At 44.0% G+C, this 23,909-nt stretch overlaps 1 protein-coding gene across 1 annotated transcript in view; it reads right to left on the reverse strand.

The window, feature by feature from the left end:
• Nucleotides 1-22,242, reverse strand: part of anos1b (anosmin 1b) — a 151,805-nt gene extending 129,563 nt beyond the window's left edge. The window contains exon 1 of the mRNA XM_071346433.1: nt 21,905-22,242. Within this exon, the coding sequence (XP_071202534.1) occupies nt 21,905-22,081 (177 nt within the window). The 5' untranslated portion in view covers nt 22,082-22,242. The remainder of the gene's footprint in view (nt 1-21,904) is intronic.
• Between the last annotated feature and the right edge of the window lie 1,667 nt (nt 22,243-23,909).

A 23,909-nucleotide genomic window follows, 5' to 3' on the forward strand; every position in this document is an offset into this window, starting at 1 on the left:
ATAACTGGGTAATTACATGGTTGGCTCTGAGGATTCCCACACACTGCTCCACTGACATGACTAGTTCACCAAAACGACAAATTACATCATCATACACAGTGGGGAAACTTCCTGCACGCAGAAACCAACAACAACTACAATCTAAATTCAAATCTACCAAGACTCCCAACAGTTGGCTCTTCATGTGGGCGTACTTGCAAATTGGGATGAGCCAATATTGGCAGCCTGGGAAATGTTGAATTCGGTTGTTATTGATTGTTAGCAGGAAGTCACCCAACTGTGTACGATGATGTCATATTGCTAAGTATATCACTAAGATGAGCCATTTGACCTTCTTCGTGATGACAATGTGATCTGATGCTGATGACCCCATAAAGGCCATTACTATCGGAATGCATACGCAATACCCTACATGACACAAGTAGTGTATATTACTGCTACAGACAGACTCTTGGTGTCTTTCCCAGTTTACATTTGATTAATGCATGTATGAGTATCATTTTACTCTTTGTATTGACTTCCAGACATTCGCTATACTGTAAGAGTTTCTATAACTTGTTTGTTCAACAATGTCTCAGGTAGTCTACTCAGTATATGTAGTCCACTCAGTATAGGTAGTCAGTATAGGTAGTCTACTCAGTATAGGTAGTCAGGGTAGGTAGTCTACTCAGTATAGGTAGTCAGTATAGGTAGTCAGTATAGGTAGTCAGTATAGGTAGTCAGTATAGGTAGTCAGTATAGGTAGTCTACTCAGTATATGTAGTCTACTCAGTATAGGTAGTCAGTATAGGTAGTCAGTATAGGTAGTCAGTATAGGTACACTCAGTATAGGTAGTCAGTATAGGTAGTCTACTCAGTATAGGTAGTCAGTATAGGTAGTCAGTATAGGTAGTCAGTATAGATAGTCTACTCAGTATAGGTAGTCAGTATTGGTATACTCAGTATAGGTAGTCAGTATAGGTAGTCTACTCAGTATAGGTAGTCAGTATAGGTAGTCAGTATAGGTAGTCTACTCAGTATGGGTAGTCAGTATAGGTATACTCAGTATAGGTAGTCAGTATAGGTAGTCTACTCAGTATAGGTAGTCAGTATAGGTAGTCTACTCAGTATAGGTAGTCAGTATAGGTAGTCAGGGTAGGTAGTCTACTCAGCATAGGTAGTCAGTATAGGTAGTCAGTATAGGTAGTCTACTCAGCATAGGTAGTCAGTATAGGTAGTCAGTATAGGTAGTCAGGGTAGGTAGTCTACTCAGTATAGGTAGTCTACTCAGTATAGGTAGTCTACGCAGCATAGGTAGTCAGTATAGGTAGTCTGTATAGGTAGTCAGGGTAGGTAGTCTACTCAGTATAGGTAGTCTACTCAGCATAGGTAGTCAGTATAGGTAGTCAGTATTGATCTAGAAACCACTAACTGACAAGTGTAATGGCCCAATTACATGTCAACTGCCAGGGCACGCACCTCACTTCCAGTACAGTACAGGCCTAGTCAGTCACAGACCACCTGTCAGTCACAGACCGCCTGTCAGTCACAGATCACCTGTCAGTCACAGATCACCTGTCAGTCACAGACCACCTGTCAGTCACAGACCCCACCTGTCAGTCACAGACCACGCCTGTCAGTCACAGATCGCCTGTCAGTCACAGACCGCCTGTCAGTCACAGATCGCCTGTCAGTCACAGATCACCTGTCAGTCACAGACCCCACCTGTCAGTCACAGACCACGCCTGTCAGTCACAGATCACCTGTCAGTCACAGACCACCTGTCAGTCACAGACCCCACCTGTCAGTCACAGACCACGCCTGTCAGTCACAGACCACCTGTCAGTCACAGACCGCCTGTCAGTCACAGACCGCCTGTCAGTCACAGACCGCCTGTCAGTCACAGACCGCCTGTCAGTCACAGACCGCCAGTATAGGTAGTCTACTCAGCATAGGTAGTCAGTATAGGTAGTCAGTATAGGTAGTCAGGGTAGGTAGTCTACTCAGTATAGGTAGTCTACTCAGTATAGGTAGTCAGTATAGGTAGTCTGTATAGGTAGTCAGGGTAGGTAGTCTACTCAGTATAGGTAGTCTACTCAGCATAGGTAGTCAGTATAGGTAGTCAGTATAGGTAGTCAGGGTAGGTAGTCTACTTAGTATAGGTAGTCTACTCAGCATAGGTAGTCAGTATAGGTAGTCAGTATAGGTAGTCAGTATAGGTAGTCAGGGTAGGTAGTCTACTCAGCATAATAATCGTATAAACGTTCCTCTGCCACTATATTTATTATTCCATTGCTTGACATTTGAGGGAATATAGCTTTTCAATATCCTGGCTTTGTATGCATGACTACCTTTCTGACACAGTGCTGGGTAAAGAGGTGGCAAGAGAGAGCGAGAGAGAGTATATTTGACCCCTCAGCTTCCCTATCAAATCTAAAACGTTCAAGCAGGCAACCTAAGACAAAAAAACAACAACGACAAATGGTTCCATGAAGAATGCAACAACCTAAGGAAGAAATTGAGAAACGTATCCAACCAAAAACATGGAGACCCAGAAAATCTGAGCCTACTACGCCTTCACTATGGTGAATCACTAGAACAATACAGAGAATCTAACCACTTCTGGGGAAATTGGAAAACACTAAAACAAACAACAACACAAAGAGTTAGCTATCAAAAACAGATGTATGGATAAACCACCTCCCCAATATTTTGGGACCTATGACAAAGAACAAACAGCAAAAACATATAGTACATGATCAAATACAAATCTTAGACTCAACTATTAAAGACTACCAGAACCCACTAGATTCTCCAATTACACTGAATGAACTACAGGACAAAATACAAACCCTCCAACACAAAAAGGCCTGTGGTGTTGATGGCATCTTAAATGAAATTATAAAATATACAGACAACAAATTCTAATTGGCTATACTTAAACTCTTTAACATCATCATCAGCACTGGCATCTTCCCCAATATTTGGAACCAAGGACTGATCACCCCAATCCACAAAAGTGGAGACAAATTTGACCCCTTTAACTACCGTGGGATATGCGTCAACAGCAACCGTGGGAAATCCTCTTCATTATCATTAACAGCAGAATCATACATTTCGTCAGTGAAAACAATGTACTGAGCAAATGTCAAATTGTCTTTTTACCAAATTACCGTACGACAGACCACGTATTCACCCTGCACACCCTAATTGACAAACAAACACACCAAAACAAAGGCAAAGTCTTCTCATGCTTTGTTGATTTCAAAAAAGCATTTGACTCAATTTAGCATGAGGGTTTGCTATACAAATTGATGGACAGTGGTGCTGGGGGAAAAACATACAACACTGTAAAATCCATGTACACAAACAACAAGTGTGTGGTTAAAACTGACAAAAAACCCACACACATTTCTTTCCACAGGGCCATGGGGTGAGAAAGGGATGCAGCTTAAGCCCCACCCTCTTCAACATATATATCAATGAATTGGCGAGGGCACTAGAACAGTCTGCAGCACCCGGCCTCACCCTACTAGAATCTGAAGTCAACTGTCTACTGTTTGCAGATGATCTGGTGCTTCTGTCCCCAACCAGGGAGGCCCTGCAGCAGCACCTAGATCTTCTGCACAGATTCTGTCAGACCTGGGCCCTGTGGTAAATCTCAGTTAGACCAAAATAATGGGGGTACAAAAAAGGTCCAGTTGCCAGGACCACAAATAAAAAAGTCCATCTAGACACCGTAGAGCAGTGGTTCCCAAACTTTTTATAGGATCAGGGCACAAATAATAATATAATAATAATAATCAATCATTTTGCTCTTTATTTAGCCATCTTACATATAAAACTTTATTTGTTCATCGAAAATTGTGAATTACTCACCACAGGTTAATGAGAAGGGTGTGCTTGAAAGGATGCACATAAGTCTGCAATGTTGAGTTGTATAGGAGAGAGTCTCAGTTTAAAATTATTTTCCACACAGTCTGTGCCTGTATTTAGTTTTCATGCTAGTGAGGGCTGAGAATCTACTTTCACATAGGTATGTGGTTGCGAAGGGCATCAGTGTCTTAACAGCGTGATTTGCCAAGGCAGGATACTCTGAGCGCAGCCCTATCCAGAAATCTGGCAGTGGCTTCTGATTAAATTCAATTTTCACAGAACCGCTTGTTGCAATTTCGATGAGGCTCTCTTGTTCAGATATCGGTAAGTGGACTGGAGACAGGGCATGAAAGGGATAATGAATCCAGTTGTTTGTGTCATCCGTTTCGGGAAAGTACCTGCGTAATTGCGCACCCAACTCACTCAGGTGCTTCGCTATATCACATCTGACATTGTCCTTAAGCTTGAGTTCATTTGCACACAAATCATACAATGATGGAAAGACCTGTGTGTTGTCCTTGTTAATGCAGACAGAGAAGAGCTCCAACTTCTTAATCACAGCCTCAATTTTGTCCCGCACATTGAATATAGTTGCGGAGAGTCCCTGTAATCCTAGATTCAGATCATTCAGGTGAGAAAAAACATCACCTAGATAGGCCAGTCGTGTGAGAAACTCATCATCATGCAAGCAGTCAGACAAGTGAAAATGATGGTCAGTAAAGAAAACTTTAAGCTCGTCTCTCAATAAAAAAAAACGTGTCAATACTTTGCCCCTTGATAACCAGCGCACTTCTGTATGTTGTAAAAGCGTTACATGGTCGCTGCCCATATTGCATAGTGCAGAAAATACACGAGAGTTCAGGGGCCTTGCTTTAACAAAGAGAACCATTTTCACTGTAGTGTCCAAAACGTCTTCCAAGTTGTCAGACATTCCTTTGGCAGCAAGAGCCTCTCGATGGATGCTGCAGTGTACCCAATTAGTGAAGCGAGCAACTGCTTGCATGCGTGTTACCACTCCACTATGTCTCCCTGTCATGGCTTTTGCACCATCAGTACAAATATCAACATATCTTGACTACCAAAGTCCATCTGATGTCACAAAGCTGTCCAGTACTTAAAAAATATCCTCTCCTGTTGTCCTGGTTTCCAGTGGTTTGCAGAAGAGGATGTCTTCCTTAATTGACCCCCCATAAACGTAACAGACATACAGTGGGGAGAACAAGTATTTGATACACTGCCGATTTTGCAGGTTTTCCTACTTACAAAGCATGTAGAGGTCTGTAATTCTTATCATAGGTACACTTCAACTGTGAGAGACGGAATCTAAAACAAAAATCCAGAAAATCACATTGTATGATTTTTAAGTAATTAATTTGCATTTTATTGCATGACATAAGTATTTGATACATCAGAAAAGCAGAACTTAATATTTGGTACATAAACCTTTGTTTGCAATTACAGAGATCATACGTTTCCTGTAGTTCTTGACCAGGTTTGCACACACTGCAGCAGGGATTTTGGCCCACTCCTCCATACAGACCTTCTCCAGATCCTTCAGGTTTCGGGGCTGTCGCTGGGCAATACGGACTTTCAGCTCCCTCCAAAGATTTTCTATTGGGTTCAGGTCTGGAGATTGGCTAGGCCACTCCAGGACCTTCAGATGCTTCTTACGGAGCCACTCCTTAGTTGCCCTGGCTGTGTGTTTCGGGTCGTTGTCATGCTGGAAGACCCAGCCACGACCCCTTCAATGCTCTTACTGAGGGAAGGAGGTTGTTGGCCAAGATCTCGCGATACATGGCCCCATCCATCCTCCCCTCAATACGGTGCAGTCGTCCTGTCCCCTTTGCAGAAAAGCATCCCCAAAGAATGATGTTTCCACCTCCATGCTTCACGGTTGAGATGGTGTTCTTGGGGTTGTACTCATCCTTCTTCTTCCTCCAAACACGGCGAGTGGAGTTTAGACCAAAAAGCTATATTTTTGTCTCATCAGACCACATGACCTTCTCCCATTCCTCCTCTGGATCATCCAGATGGTCATTGGCAAACTTCAGACGGGCCTGGACATGCGCTGGCTTGAGCAGGGGGACCTTGCGTGCGCTGCAGGATTTTAATCCATCACGGCGTAGTGTGTTACTAATGGTTTTCTTTGAGACTGTGGTCCCAGCTCTCTTCAGGTCATTGACCAGGTCCTGCCGTGTAGTTCTGGGCTGATCCCTCACCTTCCTCGTGATCATTGATGCCCCACGAGGTGAGATCTTGCATGGAGCCCCAGACCGAGGGTGATTGACCGTCATCTTGAACTTCTTCCATTTTCTAATAATTGCGCCAACAGTTGTTGCCTTCTCACCAAGCTGCTTGCCTATTGTCCTGTAGCCCATCCCAGCCTTGTGCAGGTCTACAATTTTATCCCTGATGTCCTTACACAGCTCTCTGGTCTTGGCCATTGCGGAGAGGTTGGAGTCTGTTTGATTGAGTGTGTGGACAGGTGTCTTTTATACAGGTAACGAGTTCAAACAGGTGCAGTTAATACAGGTAATGATTGGAGAACAGGAGGGCTTCTTAAAGAAAAACTAACAGGTCTGTGAGAGCTGGAATTCTTACTGGTTGGTAGGTGATCAAATACTTATGTCATGCAATAAAATGCAAATTAATTACTTAGAAATCATACAATGTGATTTTCTGGATTTTTGTTTTAGATTCCGTATCTCACAGTTGAAGTGTACCTATGATAAAAATGACAGATCTCTACATGCGTTGTAAGTAGGAAAACCTGCAAAATCGGCAGTGTATCAAATACTTGTTCTCCCCACTGTATACCAGGAGCTGTGCCAGGCCCGCCACGTCTGTTGACTCATCCAGCTGTAATGCATAGAATTCACTGGCTTGTATGTGAAGCAGTAATTGTTTCAAAACATCTCCTGCCATGTCACTGATGCGTCGTGAAACAGTGTTGTTTGATGAACCCATTGTCTGTATAGTTTTTTGGGCCTTTTCCCTCAGCACTGTCCCAGCCATATGATTCATCAACAGACGTGGCGGGCCTGGCACAGCTCCTGGTATATGTCCGTTACGTTTATGGGGGGTCAATTAAGGAAGAAGGGAGAATTAAGTCCTTCACAATAGGATGGGACTTGCTTGTCCTAGCCACTCAGTAGCTCACCAGATAAGACTCTTCTAGCCCCTTCTTATTAATGGTATCTGTTGCTTTTATACATGTCTTACTACTCAAAAGTCGTCTTAATTCTCGCTCAAAAAACTCCCTGTGTGTTATTTTTCAATTTGGCATGTTTAGTTCCTAAATGTCTGCGCAAGAGGGTTTCATCGAGTTGCGAGACAGTACTTTTGCACATATAACACACTGTGGCTGAGGAAAGGCACTACTCCCAATATAAGTGAACCTCGTATGTGTCTCTATGGACGCGGGCCTTACATTTTTTTACCATTTATCAATTTTCAAGCAAACGGAATAAGCAGCAGCTACTCTTGGCTACATACGGACCATTAGTGGAATTCCCGCGAGAGAGTAACGGTTAATGTGATTGGATGTTGATTATTTGACTAGGCTACCTGTATTTGACATTGTGTTGTTATTTCGCTGAACACTAGATGGTTTCATTTTATTTTTGGCAGTGAAACGAGGCTACTCAGGTGAGAAAAAAATATTATATTTATCAATTAACAAAATGCAAAGTGAGTGAACAGAAGAAAAAGCTACATCAAATCAATATTTGGTGTGACCACCCTTTGCCTTCAAAACAGCATAAATTATTCTAGGTACACTTGCATACAGTTTGAAGGAACTTGGCTGGTAGGTTGGCCCACACATCTTGGAGAACTAACCACAGTTATTCTGTGGATTTAGGCAGCCTCAGGTGCTTCTCTCTCTACATGTAATCCCAGACAGACTCGATGATGTTGAGATCAGGGCTCTGTGGGGGCCATACCATCACTTCCAGGACTCCTTGAGCTTCTTTACGCTGAAGATAGTTCTTAATGACTTTCGCTGTATGTTTGGGGTTGTTGTCATGCTGCAGAATACATTTGGGGCCAATCGGATGCCTCCCTGATGGTATTGCATGATGGATAAGTCTCTGCCTGTACTTCTCAGCATTGAGGAGACCATTCATTCTGACCAAATCCCCAGCTCCATTTACATAAATGCAGCCCCAAACTTGCAAGGAACCTCCACCATGCTTCACTGTTGCCTGCAGACACTCATTTGTGTACCGCTCTCCAGCCCTTCGGCGAACAAACTGCCTTCTGCTACAGCCAAATATTTCACATCTTGACTCATCAGTCCAGAGCACCTGCTGGCTTTTTTCTGCACCCCAGTTCCTGAGTTTTCATGCATAGTTCAGTCGCTTGGCCTTGTTTCCATGTCGGAGGTGTGGCTTTTTGACCGCAAGTCTTCCCTCGAGGCCACTTCTGACCAGACTTCTCCAGACAGTAGATGGGTGTACCAGGGTCCCACTGTTTTCTGCCAGTTCTGAGCTGATGGCACTGCTGGACATCTTCCAATTGTGAAGGGAAGCAAGCATGATGTGTCTTTCATCTGCTGCAGTATGTTTCCTTGGCCGACCAATGCGTCTACGGTCCTCAACGTTGCCCATTTCTTTGTGCTTCTTCATCTGGAAACCCCTGTCTGCCTTGAAATTTCTGCCTGGGAGAAACCTTGCTGTGAGCCTGCCAGCTAACATTGAACCTGGTTGGTTAGCTACCTGCAGATTCATGCAGGGTAGTAACGTCATAAATTGGGATTATGGTTCATTGTTTACCTACCTACTGTAGCTAGCTAGCTAAATGTCTTAACAAAAGACACCACTATGCAAGTATCCATTTCAATAGAATGTCACTGCGACAACTGTTGATAGACGTAGCTGGTAAATTCGCTCTGACTATCTACTCCGATTTCAGAGCACTCTCGTCTGAGTGTGACAGAGCGCAGAATAACTGACAAATTGATGAACGCTCAACACCCGTTGAATATGGCCGGTGTCAGTAAACATTGGCAAAATATAGTAAATTGTTGCCAGCAGCACAGTTGCAGTCACAAATGTTCTAGATATCATGAAAACAGCCTAACCAGCTCTGCTAGGACGAGTAAAATGGTCAGAGTGAGCTGTTCTCTCATTTGTGTCTGGAAGTAGCTAGCAAGCTAGCCAACATTAGCCAGTTAACAACTGTTGTTGTTAGGACAGAATGCTCGGATCACCCTTTAAAGAGATGGGTGAGGCCAAAGCTTAAAAGGGTGTGAACGATGCTGAATGGGTGTAGAAAAAGAAGACCTCTCCAGTAGGTGTCAAAACATTCAAAGGACATTTCTCAAAAGTGAGTTTACAAGTTTATCAACTTTCAAAGCAGAATTACTTTCCCATTGTTCCTCAAATGCAGTATATGATATATCATTTTGTAGCTCTGTGTCTGCTTTTATCCAATGTAAAAAATACAATTAAAAATGTTGCTACATAAGACCGAATTAAGGCGGTCAGTCACATTTGTCCCAAAAAAGAGTGTACACAGTGGCAGAATACCTGACCACTGTGACTGACCCAAACTTAAGGAGAGCTTTGACTATGTACAGACTCAGTGAGCATAGCCTTGCTATTGAGAAAGGCTGCCGTAAGCAGACCTAGCTCTCAAGAGAAGACAGGCTTTGTGCACACTGCCCACAAAATGAGGTGGAAACTGAGCTGCACTTCCTAACCTGCCAAATGTATGACCATATTAGAGACACATATTTCCCTCAGATTACACAGACACACAAAGAATTCGAAAACAAATCCAATTTTGATTAACTCCCTTATCTATTGGGTGAAATACCACAGTGTGCCATCACAGCAGCAAGATTTGTGACCTGTTGTCACAAGAAAAGGGCATCCAGTGAAGAACAAACACCATTGTAAATACAACCCAAAATGTATGTTAATTTATTTTCCCTTTTGTACTTTAACTATTTGCACATTGTTACAACACTGTATGTAGACATAATATGACATTTGAAATGTCTTTAGTATTTTTTACATTTTTAATGTGTAATGTTTACTGTTCATTTTTCATTGTTTATTTATTAATTTCACTTGCTTCGGCAATGTAAACATATATTTCCCATGCTAATGAAGCCCATTGAATTGAATGAGAGAGAGAGAGAGAGAGAGAGAGAGAGAGAGAGAGAGAGAGAGAGAGAGAGAGAGAGAGAGAGAGAGAGAGAGAGAGAGAGAGAGAGAGAGCAAATCCAGACAACACACTGAAAAGGTGCAGTAGCTCTAGAACTGTGACCTCATTTCCAACGGCGGTAAAACACACAACACACACAAAGATTCTCTCCTATTTGCATTAGAGCAGAGACGTCTCAGGCTAATGTCAGAGCGGTGGTTTAATGTTAAGCTACACCATCTGTCTAGCAGCCAAGCTCACTGTAGTAGATGAAAGAAAGAGCGGTAGAGAGAGGTACAGTGGGCCTCCCTCTCTCCTTCTCTCACTGTGTGAAACTCTCTGACACTCCCCAGTTGTGGCAGTAGGACTCCTCACTAAGACTTTAAAAAAACGGATATTGGCACAAGATGGAGGGAGTGTTGGAACATAACAAACACAATTACAGTTGTGTCCTTAATCCAGTATAAACTAATGTATAGAATGTATTATATAAGAGACAAAATTCACAAATTCTACAGCACAACGGCAGAGTCATGTCTTAAGTGTAAAACTAACAATGACTCAATAATCCACGCCTCCTGGGAATGCTATCAAGTCCAAAGGTTATCGGCAGAGTTAGAAAGTTGGCTGTCAAACGTTTTACAATGTAAGTTTACTTTTAATCGGTCTATCTGAATATTTCAAGACATGGGGTAATGGGGGTAAGGGTTAGGGTTAGGGTTTAGGGTTAGGGGTTAGGGTTAGGGTTTAGGGGTTAGGGGTTAGGGTTAGGGTTTAGGGGTTAGGGGTTAGGGGTTAGGGGTTAGGGGTTAGGGGTTAGGGTTAGGGGTTAGGGTTAGGGGTTAGGGTTAGGGGTTAGGGGTTAGGGTTAGGGTTAGGGTTAGGGTTAGGGTTTAGGGGTTAGGGTTAGGGTTAGGGTTACTTATATTCACTTATATTGATCAAGCTATTACTTATATATTGGAGGTCAAAATGATACTCCAATGTTAAGACAATGGAATAATCAAATGATTTATTATTTAAATATTTTAAAAAATCTTTGAAATCCTATAGTCTTATAAATCCTAAGTATTATAAACAACTTTGGGTGTGGGATACGATGGGGACATGTGGGTCTGAGCAAGTGAGCAAATGTATGTCTGTAAATGTTAAATTGTTTATTTCATTTTGTCTATGTATACCGTGTTCGATCTTGTCTAGCCATCTTGTCTCAAGAGGACCACAATGGAAATAAGTCCCAGACTAAATTGTGTGTTATCCTCCATGATATTATTAATGTGCATGTATGGCTTTTTCAAGTTTTATGTGTGCTTGTTTTTTTTAAATGGTCAAATTAATAAACAAAACTAAATTTTTGGTTTGTTGAGTTGTATTTTTTTTCTATTACAACAACAACAAAAATGACTACTCACTAACTCTTAATGGATATATTTTTCATATGAGGGGACTCACAACACTGTTGTCCAATGCCCTGAGAGACCTGGCTTAAACTTCATAAACACTCAGCCACTGTATCATGTTCCTGATATAGACAGAGACAGGCCAGAGACAGGAGATTTCCCTGGTAGGGCTGTGACTGTGACAGTCATGGAAAACTGACCAGGAAAAAGAAACTGACTAAGAAAGGAAACGGATTAAATTTGGGGAGACCAACTTCTAGTCATCTCTCTTGCTGAACAGTAGAAGAGAAGAGGAGCTTTGGTTCAGTGGGCTAAACCTGACCAACCTCTGGTACTGGCCTGGGTTAAGGTTCACATCAGTGGAGGCTCCTCAGAGAAAGGGGACCATCCTCCTCAGTGAGTTTCAGGAGAAAAAAAAGAGTGATTTTTTTTTTTAAAGTTATAATTTTTAGATAAAACTAAATATATTCACGTCACTAAATAATCGATTAAAACACACTGTTTTGCAATGGTCTACAGTAGCCTCAACAGCACTCTGTGGGGTAGCATCATGGTGTAGCCGGAGGACAGCTAGCTTCTGTCCTCCTCTGGGTACATTGAATTCAGTACAAAACCTAGGAGGCTCATGGTTCTCACCCCCTTCCATAGACTTACACAGTAATTATGACTATTTCTCGAGGACGTCCTACAATCTATCACAGCATGAACTGACATGTTGTCCACCCAATCAAAAGATCAGAGAATGAATCTAGTACTGAAAGCATAAGCTACCGCTAGTTAGCACTGCAGTGCATGACATTTGATGAGTAGTTGACTCAAAGAAAGAGAAATACAATAGTTTAACAGTTTTTAACAAATTAATTTCTTCCAAAATTAAGAAGGCGCAAGAGAGAGAGAGAAAGAGAGAGAACTAACTATATTTGGTTGTATTTTTTGTAAACTTTCACTTTCACTTAGCTAGCGAATGCAGCTAGCTAGTTTAGCCTACTCAAACACCCGGCTCAAACAGAGAGGGATGCTATCTTAGCAAGCTGGTTATGGCTATCCCACACTGGAACTCTTCCCAAGTGGCGCAGCAGTCTAAGGCACTGCATCTCAGTGCAAAAGGCATCACTACAGACCCTGGTTCAATTCAAGCATCATACAGACCCTGGTTCAATTCCAGGCTGTATCACAACCGGCCGTGATTGGGAGTCCCATAGGGCGGCGTACAATTGGCCCAGCGTTGTCCGGGTTAGGGTTTGGCTGGGGTAGGCCGTCATTGTAAATAAGAATTTGTTCTTAACGGACTTGCCAAGTTAAATAAAGGTTAAATCAAATAAATAAATAAAAACAAGTCAAGGTAAGCTTTTGGTTTTATACATTTATTGCCACTGCTAACTGCTAAACTGCTTTCTGATTGTACACTGTACTGTATGATTCGTAGCGGGTTTACTAACGTGTTAGTTCCAGTAGCTATATTGACGATGACATGACAACGATGTAGGCTGTGTGTAGCGGTTAGAGGTCAAAGGTTATTTCGCATGATCACAGACAGCTGATGTGTTGTGCACTGAAGTCCACAAGCGAAGGGGGAAGGTGATAGGAGGAGAGCGTGTAGATTGTTGTGAGAAGGAATTATAAATACAACTAGTAAAGTGATCATGCTGTTTTTGCTGCTGTGAAAGTGAACTGTGTTTGCGTGTGATCAGGGATGTGTTCATTCTGCCGATTCTGTTGAAAAACGTTAATTAAACGGAAGCAAAAACGGGGATAAACATACCTGAATTTGTCCAACAGAAACTCTCATTTGCAACTGTTGGACTAAATACTACACCCTAGATCAGGTAGACGCAGGCAAGAGTGTGCAAGGCGGTATTGAATGTGTCAATGTCCGTCACCTTGATTACTCAAAATTCTCTCGACCTGTTGTAAACTTTTATTCATAGGCTAGGTTATAGCAACCTCATGATGGGTATAGCGAAAATTCAAGTATCATGTAATAGCTTAAACCTATCGCTGTTACATTGAACTGGGTGAATGGAATATGAATGACAGTCATCCAATATGTTGTCATAGAAATAAGGCCGGGCTCATTAAATGTTGTATCATCCTCCCTCATCTGAAACGGCACCAACCGCCTCTGTTTCACATACCTCATTCCATATGCTCTGGCCTACCTCATTCCATATGCTCTGGCCTACCTCATTCCATATGCTCTGGCCTACCTCATTCCATATGCTCTGGCCTACCTCATTCCATATGCTCTGGCCTACCTCATTCCATATGCTCTGGCCTACCTCATTCCATATGCTCTGGCCTACCTCATTCCATATGCTCTGGCCTACCTCATTCCATATGCTCTGGCCTACCTCATTCCATATGCTCTGGCCTACCTCATTCCATATGCTCTGGCCTACCTCATTCCATATGCTCTGGCCTACCTCATTCCTCATGCTCTGCCCTTCGACTTCCCCCACGTCCTCCTGAGAGTCAGGCTACTGCCCATCTCAAATCACCCCTACCACAATCAACCCCTGTACCCCTAACCCCTACCCCAATCAGCCCCTGTACCCCTAACCCCTACCCCAATCAACCCCTGTACCCCTAACCCTACCCCAATCCGCCCCTGTACCCCTAACCCCTACCCCAATCAGCCCCTGTACCCCTAACCCCTACCCCAATCAGCCCCTGTACCCCTACCCCAATCAGCCCCTGTACCCCTAACCCCTACCCCAATCAGCCCCTGTACCCCTACCCCAATCGGCTCCTGTACCCCTACCCCAAGCAGCCCCTGTACCCCTAACCCCTACCCCAATCAACCCCTGTACCCCTAACCCCTACCCCAAGCAGCCCCTGTACCCCTAACCCCTACCCCAATCCGCCCCTGTACCCCTAACCCCTACCCCAATCAGCCCCTGTATCCCTACCCCAATCAACCCCTGTACCCCCAACCCCTACCCCAATCAGCCCCTGTACCCCTAACCCCTACCCCAATCAGCCCCTGTACCCCTAACCCCTACCCCAATCAGCCCCTGTACCCCTAACCCCTACCCCAATCAGCCCCTGTACCCCTAACCCCTACCCCAAGCAGCCCCTGTACCCCTATCCCCTACCCCAATCAGCCCCTGTACCCCCAACCCCTACCCCAATCAGCCCCTGTACCCCTATCCCCTACCCGGTTCAACCTCTAAGCCCTCTCAACCCCTGTACCCCTAACCTTTACCCACTCAACCCCTGTACCCCTAACCCCTAACCGGTTCAACATCTAAGCCCACTCAATCCATGTACCCCTCCCCCTCTCACCCCTGTACCCCTAACCCCTACCCCACTCAACCCCTGTACCCCTACCCCTCTCAATCCCTGTACCCCTCCCCCTCTCACCCCTGTACCCCTACCCCACTCAACCCCTGTACCCCTACCCCACTGAACCCCTGTACCCCTACCCCTCTCAATCCCTGTACCCCTCCCCCTCTCACCCCTGTACCCCTAACCCCTACCCCTCTCAACTCCTGTACCCCTAACCCTCTCAACCCCTGTACCCCTAACCCTCTAAATCCCTGTACCCCTACCCCTCTCACCCCTGTACCCCTAACCCCTACCCCTCTCAACCCCTGTACCCCTACCCCTCTCAACCCCTGTACCCCTAACCCCTACCCCTCTCAACCCCTGGACCCCTAACCCCTAACCCCTACCCCTCTCAACCCCTGGACCCCTAACCCCTAACCCCTACCCCTCTCAACCCCTGTACCCCTAACCCTCTAAATCCCTGTACACCTAACCCTCTCAACCCCTGTACCCCTACCCCTGTCACCCCTGTACCCCTAACCCTCTCAACCCCTGTACCCCTAACCCTCTAAATCCCTGTACCCCTATCCCTCTCAACCCCTGCACCCCTAACCCCTACCCCTCTCAACCCCTGTACCCCTAACCCCTGTACCCCTAACCCTCTCAACCCCTGTACCCCTAACCCTCTCAACCCCTGTACCCCTAACCTCTAACCCCTACCCCTCTCAACCCCTGTACCCCTAAACCTCTAAATCCCTGTACCCCTACCCCTCTCACCCCCTGTACCCCTAACCCCTAACCCTCTCAACCCCTGTACCCCTAACCCTCTCACCCCCTGTACCCCTAATCCCTACCCCTCTCAACCCCTGTACCCCTAACCCCTAACCCTCTCAACCCCTGTACCCCTAACCTCTAACCCCTACCCCTCTCAACCCCTGTACCCCTAACCTCTAACCCCTACCCCTCTAAACCACTGTACCCATATTGCTTACACTCACCCATTCCTTTCAGATATATGTGAAGGGTTGTATGGAAGCTGGTTCGATGATGAGTAATCATTCCTGAGACAAAAAATAGTTGTTTTCTTCTCTAGCCAATGCCTAGGCTTTAGCTCAGAGAGCTAACAGAGTTTTGTCGCATGTAAACTTCATGGGTCGCAGGGGCAAGTTGATTTGGGAGTGTTCAGAGCTGTGACAGTTGGTGGTAAGGTCACCTACAGCAGAGAGAAGAACTCATCAGAGCAAACGGGTCTGCATGTCTAAGACAGGAGAGGAGACAAAGAGTGAAGAAGAATAGCTTCATTCTTCCAACACACACACACAGTCTCTCCACGGTCTGAAGGATCTGGAACATTTAATAGCAGGGAACCCAATGTAATCTGGCCTCTCCTGAGGTCTCAGGGCCTTCTACACAATGCCATCTAACACTATCCTGTCTAACACTATCCTGTCTAACACTATCAAATCTAACACTATCCTATCTATCACTATCCTGTCTAACACTATCCTGTCTAACACTATCCTGTCTAACACTATCCTGTCTAGCACTATCCTGTCTAACACTATCCTGTCTAACACTATCCTGTCTAACAATATCCTGTCTAACACTATCCTGTCTAACACTATCCTGTCTAACACTATCCTGTCTAGCACTATCCTGTCTAACACTATCCTGTCTAACACTATCCTGTCTAACACTATCCTGTCTAACACTATCCTGTCTAGCACTATCCTGTCTAACACTATCCTGTCTAACACTATCCTGTCTAACACTATCCTGTCTAACACTATCCTGTCTAGCACTATCCTGTCTAGCACTATAACAACTAACACTATCATATCTAACACTATCCTGTCTAACACTATCCTGTCTAACACTATCCTGTCTAGCACTATAACAACTAACACTATCATATCTAACACTATCCTGTCTAACACTATCCTGTCTAACACTATCCTGTCTAACACTATCCTGTCTAACACTATCAAATCTAACACTATAACAACTAACACTATCATATCTAACACTATCCTGTCTAACTCTATCCTGTCTAACACTATCCTATCTAACACTATCCTATCTGACAATATCCTGTCTAACACTATCCTGTCTAACACTATCCTGTCTAACACTATCCTATACAACAATATCCTGTCTAACACTATCCTGTCTAACACTATCCTGTCTAACACTATCCTGTCTAACAATACCCTGTCTAGCACTATAACAACTAACACTATCCTGTCTAACACTATCCTGTCTAACCCTATCCTGTCTAACTCTATCCTGTCTAACACTATCCTGTCTAACACTATCCTGTCTAACCCTATCCTGTCTAACACTATCCTGTCTAACACTATCCTATACAACACTACTCCCTTTCAACCACAATTGATTTTACTTCCATTCTCTCTGTTGGAGGAGAAGAGTAGCCAACTGAATGGTGAAACACCTGCAACCCTTGCAGCTGTCTGGCAGGGCTTGGCTTGGTTCAAAGGAGAAAGTCAAACTGACTGAGTGACATAAATGCATTGGCATAAATGATAGCTAGCATTGACGTATGTGGTGTATCAGAAGGCCCTTTGTGTGCCTGGCCCCAGATAACCCCAGCTCCAGTGAGGTGAGGACGACAGGGTACCAATACCCAGCCCAGCTGCAGCGCAGCACCTCTCTCTTGTGGTGACAGGAGAAGGCAACACCAACCGTGTCATAAACAAATATCACTTAACTCACATGCAGGAGAAGAAGGACATAGCTCATTAAAAGCTAAGAATGAGATCAATCGCCTCAGGTCTGGTGAAAAGTCTCTGTAGATAGTAGAGCAGGTATATAGAGTCTCTGTAGATAGTAGAGCAGGTATACAGAGTCTCTGTAGATTGTAGAGCAGGTATATAGAGTCTCTGTAGATAGTAGAGCAGGTATATAGATAGTAGAGCAGGTATACAGAGTCTCTGTAGATAGTAAAGCAGGTATATAGAGTCTCTGTAGATAGTAGAGCAGGTATATAGAGTCTGTAGATAGTAGAGCAGGTATATAGAGTCTCTGTAGATAGTAGAGCAGGTATATAGAGTCTCTGTAGATAGTAGAGCAGGTATATAGAGTCTCTGTAGATAGTAGAGCAGGTATATAGAGTCTGTAGATAGTAGAGCAGGTATATAGAGTCTCTGTAGATAGTAGAGCAGGTATATAGAGTCTCTGTAGATAGTAGAGCAGGTATATAGAGTCTCTGTAGATAGTAGAGCAGGTATATAGAGTCTCTGTAGATAGTAGAGCAGGTATACAGAGTCTCTGTAGATAGTAAAGCAGGTATATAGAGTCTCTGTAGATAGTAGAGCAGGTATACAGAGTCTCTGTAGATAGTAGAGCAGGTATATAGAGTCTCTGTAGATAGTAGAGCAGGTATACAGAGTCTCTGTAGATAGTAGAGCAGGTATACAGAGTCTCTGTAGATAGTAAAGCAGGTATATAGAGTCTCTGTAGATAGTAGAGCAGGTATATAGAGTCTGTAGATTGTAGAGCAGGTATATAGAGTCTCTGCAGATAGTAGAGCAGGTATATAGAGTCTCTGTAGATAGTAGAGCAGGTATACAGAGTCTCTGTAGATAGTAAAGCAGGTATATAGAGTCTCTGTAGATAGTAGAGCAGGTATATAGAGTCTCTGTAGATAGTAGAGCAGGTATATAGAGTCTCTGTAGATAGTAGAGCAGGTATACAGAGTCTCTGTAGATAGTAGAGCAGGTATATAGGGTCTCTGTAGATAGTAGAGCAGGTATATAGAGTCTCTGTAGATAGTAGAGCAGGTATATAGAGTCTCTGTAGATAGTAGAGCAGGTATATAGAGTCTCTGTAGATAGTAGAGCAGGTATATAGAGTCTCTGTAGATAGTAGAGCAGGTATACAGAGTCTCTGTAGATAGTAAAGCAGGTATATAGAGTCTCTGTAGATAGTAGAGCAGGTATATAGAGTCTGTAGATAGTAGAGCAGGTATATAGACTCTGTAGATAGTAGAGCAGGTATATAGAGTCTCTGTAGATAGTAGAGCAGGTATATAGAGTCTCTGTAGATAGTAGAGCAGGTATACAGAGTCTCTGTAGATAGTAGAGCAGGTATATAGAGTCTCTGTAGATAGTAGAGCAGGTATACAGAGTCTCTGTAGATAGTAGAGCAGGTATACAGAGTCTCTGTAGATAGTAAAGCAGGTATATAGAGTCTCTGTAGATAGTAGAGCAGGTATATAGAGTCTCTGTAGATAGTAGAGCAGGTATATAGAGTCGCTGTAGATAGTAGAGCAGGTATATAGAGTCTGTAGATAGTAGAGCAGGTATATAGAGTCTCTGTAGATAGTAGAGCAGAACAGTAGAACAGTACAGGGAACACGTACCGAACAACACACAGTACAGGGAACACGTACAGAACATCACACAGTACAGGGAACACATACCGAACAACACACAGTACAGGGAACACGTACAGGACAACACACAGTACAGGGAACACATACCGAACAACACACAGTACAGGGAACACATACAGGACAACACACAGTACAGGGAACACATACCGAACAACACACAGTACAGGGAACACGTACAGGACAACACACAGTACTACTCACTAAGGAGCAGGCTGACTGAGGTGTGAACTGGAAATAGTGAGGGTCACATTCCAGTGGTCGGAAGCAAGCCAAGTCAGGGTGGGATTTTCTCTCTCTCACACACACACAAAAACACACACACACACACACACACACACACACACACACACACACACACACACACACACACACACACACACACACACTCCTGTGGCTGGTGGTATGATGTGATTTGGCACACAAACACACATGCGGACGTGACTTGACTACAGTCATTTCTCAGATGACGTCATCTGTGGCTGTTATCTCAGGCAGATCGCTCAAGAGTGACTTTGAAATTGGACGTTTATCCATGACCTAAAGACGTCGGGAAATGCCTTTCACAACCGGCCACTAGGGGTGGCAGTGGGCTGCTAGGGTGACGTGGACTGGAAAAGGAAAGGGGAGATACCTAGTCAGTTGTACAACTGAATGCATTCAACTGAAATGTGTCTTCCGCATTTAACCCAACCCCTCTGAATCAGAGAGGTGCGTGGGGGGGGGCTGCCTTAAATCGACATCCACGTCATTGGCACATTGGGTTAACTGCCTTGCTCAGGGGCAGAATGACACTTTTTTTTTTACATTGTCCGCTCGGGGATTTGATCCAGCAACCTTTCGGTTTCTAGTCCAACGCTCCTACCCCGCAGGTGTGGCAGAAGGGTGTAATCCCATGACTCTGGATCAGGGAGTAGCGTGTTGGATCCCAGTGGTGGACACTCGTTTTTTATTTTACTGTTTGAACCCTATCCCAATGCCTAAACCATTCATCTTTTTACATTTTACATTTGGAGCGACGTTTGAAGAAATGGAACGATACTGACCAGGAAGAGTCAACCCAGGGTGTCAGAGACACTTTGAAATTTGAGGTTTGGAGAAACGTCAAAATTTGACATTTGGAGAAAAACGTGAATGAACGTCTAACTCTGCAGTGAGACTGTGAGAGCTTGTTGGTTATCTAGAAATGTCCGTGGTTCCACCACACAGCATATGAAGTCACATCATATCTCAAACTCACATTATCATTCATAAAAAAATTCACAGGTCTGATAAGGATCTACTTGGATAGAAATGTTATGTTATAACTGTACTTCAGTAAAGTTAGCTCAGGTGCCTGGGAGCATTTGAGCCTACAGTACACAACATATTCTTCTTTTAGAAGATTTTGTCAATCGGTCCTATCAGAAGGGTAACAATAATAAGGCAAAAAAGGAAATAAGACATATTGTCCTTTATGTGATCTAATAAATTGTAATTTATCCTTAATAAGGATTAGGTCCTAATAGCTAGAAGGATTCGACCTAGTAGGTATAGCCTATATACAAGTCGTTTCATTTTACTCAACAGCTCCCTCCCCTCCTGCTTCCAGACCAAACGTTCTCTCTCACACCCTCAGCCAGCCCCACCTCCACCCCTCCCTCAGCCAGCCCCACCTCCATCCCTCCCTCAGCCAGCCCCACCTCCATCCTTCCCTCAGCCAGCCTCACCTCCAACCCTCCCTCCCTCAGCCAGCCTCACCTCCATCCTCCCTCAGCCAGCGCCACCTCCATTCCTCCCTCAGCCAGCCCCACCTCCATCCTTCCCTCAGCCAGCCTCACCATCCTTCCCTCAGCCAGCCCCACCATCCCTCCCTCAGCCAGCCCCACCTCCATCCCTCCCTCAGCCAGCCCCACCATCCCTCCCTCCCTCCCTCAGCCAGCCCCACCTCCATCCCTCCCTCCCTCAGCCAGCCCCACCTCCAACCCTCCCTCCCTCAGCCAGCCCCACCATCCCTCCCTCAGCCAGCCCCACCTCCATCCCTCCCTCCCTCAGACAGCCCCACCATCCCTCCCTCAGCCAGCCCCACCTCCATCCCTCCCTCCCTCCCTCCCTCAGCCAGCCCCACCCTCCCTCCCTCAGCCAGCCCCACCTCCATCCCTCCCTCAGCCAGCCCCACCTCCATCCCTCCCTCAGCCAGCCCCACCATCCCTCACCTCCCTCCCTCTTCAGAGCTGTGAATCAGCAGCACTCCGACACCTCTCAGCCCAGAGCGGGGACTGGACTCCCAGTCATTCAGAGGCCACCCTCATTACCCCTCCACCCTGCACCCAGGTGGCCGCGGATCTAATGCCTTAGCCAGTTCCAAAACCAGCCCCCCCCCCCCCCCCCCCCCCTCAACTCACACCCCCAGCTCCGGCCCCCCACTCACGCCTTACATCCCATTCAGTCAGACTGAAGTCAGAAAAAGTGTGGTGCTTAATGACTTTCCCACCCACTAAAGCGAACGCACATGTTGAAGACGTTAAGGATAATATGGCTTTCGATGGTCTTTCCCTCCCCAACGAGTATTGTCACAAATGTTGAACAGCTTGAGTTCAGCCTTAATCGTAGCGTTAAAATACATGTTACCCACATATGCACATGCTACTCAGTTTCGGTTATTGTACATGTAATGCTTATTTCCATTCAACATAGCCTAACACACTGAATAAAACGAAATACCATGCACAACACTAAATACGCGCAACGTGAGCGCGGGTTCATACTTTCAAACATCAAAGTGTTTGTGTAAAATTCGTCCACATTTACGGTTTTTAATCCAATGTAAAGATTTTACCTGAAGATGTTTAAAAGATGCTGTGAGTTGTGTCATGTGCAGACTGAAGCAGCGCGAAGTACATCTCGCGCTGTTCGTTTTCTCCAAAACCTCTCCGTCTTCAGCACCAGTCCTGCGCGCAGAGCTCAACGCGATCAAATACCACATCAAGACAACGGTAACCCGCCACAATGGCATTCTGTTGGCTGAAAACAGTCAAAATAAGATCAATTTCTCTACAACAGATTTGTTTTTGAAGTCCTATTCAGCCCGAGTCAATTCCTCTGGTTGATTTTGAGAGTCAGCTTTGGGAATGGAGAGATTGCTGCTAGTTGTCCGCAGGAGAGGAATAGATTTCTACTCGCGCCAGACACTCCCACCAACGTTGCACGTGTGGCACCTCATCACTTTGAGTCCTGTCGAGACTAGAGCAGAGGGACAAATCTAGGCTATTTGGGAATTTGAACACAGTATCAAAACTAGGCTATTTGGGAATTTTAACACAGTATCAAAACTAGGCTATTTGGGAATTTTAACACAGTATCAAAACTAGGCTATTTGGGAATTTTAACACAGCATCAAAACTAGGCTATTTGGGAATTTTAACACAGCATCAAATCTAGGCTATTTGGGAATTTTAACACAGTATCAAAACTAGGCTATTTGGGAATTTGAACACAGTATCAAATCTAGGCTATTTGGGAATTTTAACACAGTATCAAAACTAGGCTATTTGGGAATTTGAACACAGTATCAAAACTAGGCTATTTGGGAATTTTAACACAGCATCAAAACTAGGCTATTTGGGAATTTTAACACAGCATCAAATCTAGGCTATTTGGGAATTTGAACACAGTATCAAAACTAGGCTATTTGGGAATTTTAACACAGTATCAAAACTAGGCTATTTGGGAATTTTAACACAGCATCAAAACTAGGCTATTTGGGAATTTTAACACAGCATCAAATCTAGGCTATTTGGGAATTTGAACACAGTATCAAAACTAGGCTATTTGGGAATTTGAACACAGTATCAAATCTAGGCTATTTGGGAATTTTAACACAGTATCAAAACTAGGCTATTTGGGAATTTTAACACAGCATCAAAACTAGGCTATTTGGGAATTTTAACACAGCATCAAATCTAGGCTATTTGGGAATTTTAACACAGTATCAAAACTAGGCTATTTGGGAATTTGAACACAGTATCAAATCTAGGCTATTTGGGAATTTTAACACAGTATCAAAACTAGGCTATTTGGGAATTTGAACACAGTATCAAAACTAGGCTATTTGGGAATTTTAACACAACATCAAAACTAGGCTATTTGGGAATTTTAACACAGCATCAAATCTAGGCTATTTGGGAATTTGAACACAGTATCAAAACTAGGCTATTTGGGAATTTTAACACAGTATCAAAACTAGGCTATTTGGGAATTTTAACACAGCATCAAAACTAGGCTATTTGGGAATTTTAACACAGCATCAAATCTAGGCTATTTGGGAATTTGAACACAGTATCAAAACTAGGCTATTTGGGAATTTGAACACAGTATCAAATCTAGGCTATTTGGGAATTTTAACACAGTATCAAAACTAGGCTATTTGGGAATTTGAACACAGTATCAAAACTAGGCTATTTGGGAATTTTAACACAGCATCAAAACTAGGCTATTTGGGAATTTTAAAACAGCATCAAATCTAGGCTATTTGGGAATTTTAACACAGCATCAAATCTAGGCTATTTGGGAATTTTAACACAGTATCAAAACTAGGCTATTTGGGAATTTGAACACAGTATCAAATCTAGGCTATTTGGGAATTTTAACACAGTATCAAAACTAGGCTATTTGGGAATTTGAACACAGTATCAAAACTAGGCTATTTGGGAATTTTAACACAGCATCAAAACTAGGCTATTTGGGAATTTTAACACAGCATCAAATCTAGGCTATTTGGGAATTTTAACACAGCATCAAATCTAGGCTATTTGGGAGTTTTAACACAGTATCAAAACTAGGCT

Source organism: Salvelinus alpinus, chromosome 16 (genome assembly GCF_045679555.1).
Source record: "Salvelinus alpinus chromosome 16, SLU_Salpinus.1, whole genome shotgun sequence".
Lineage (NCBI taxonomy): Eukaryota > Metazoa > Chordata > Actinopteri > Salmoniformes > Salmonidae > Salvelinus > Salvelinus alpinus.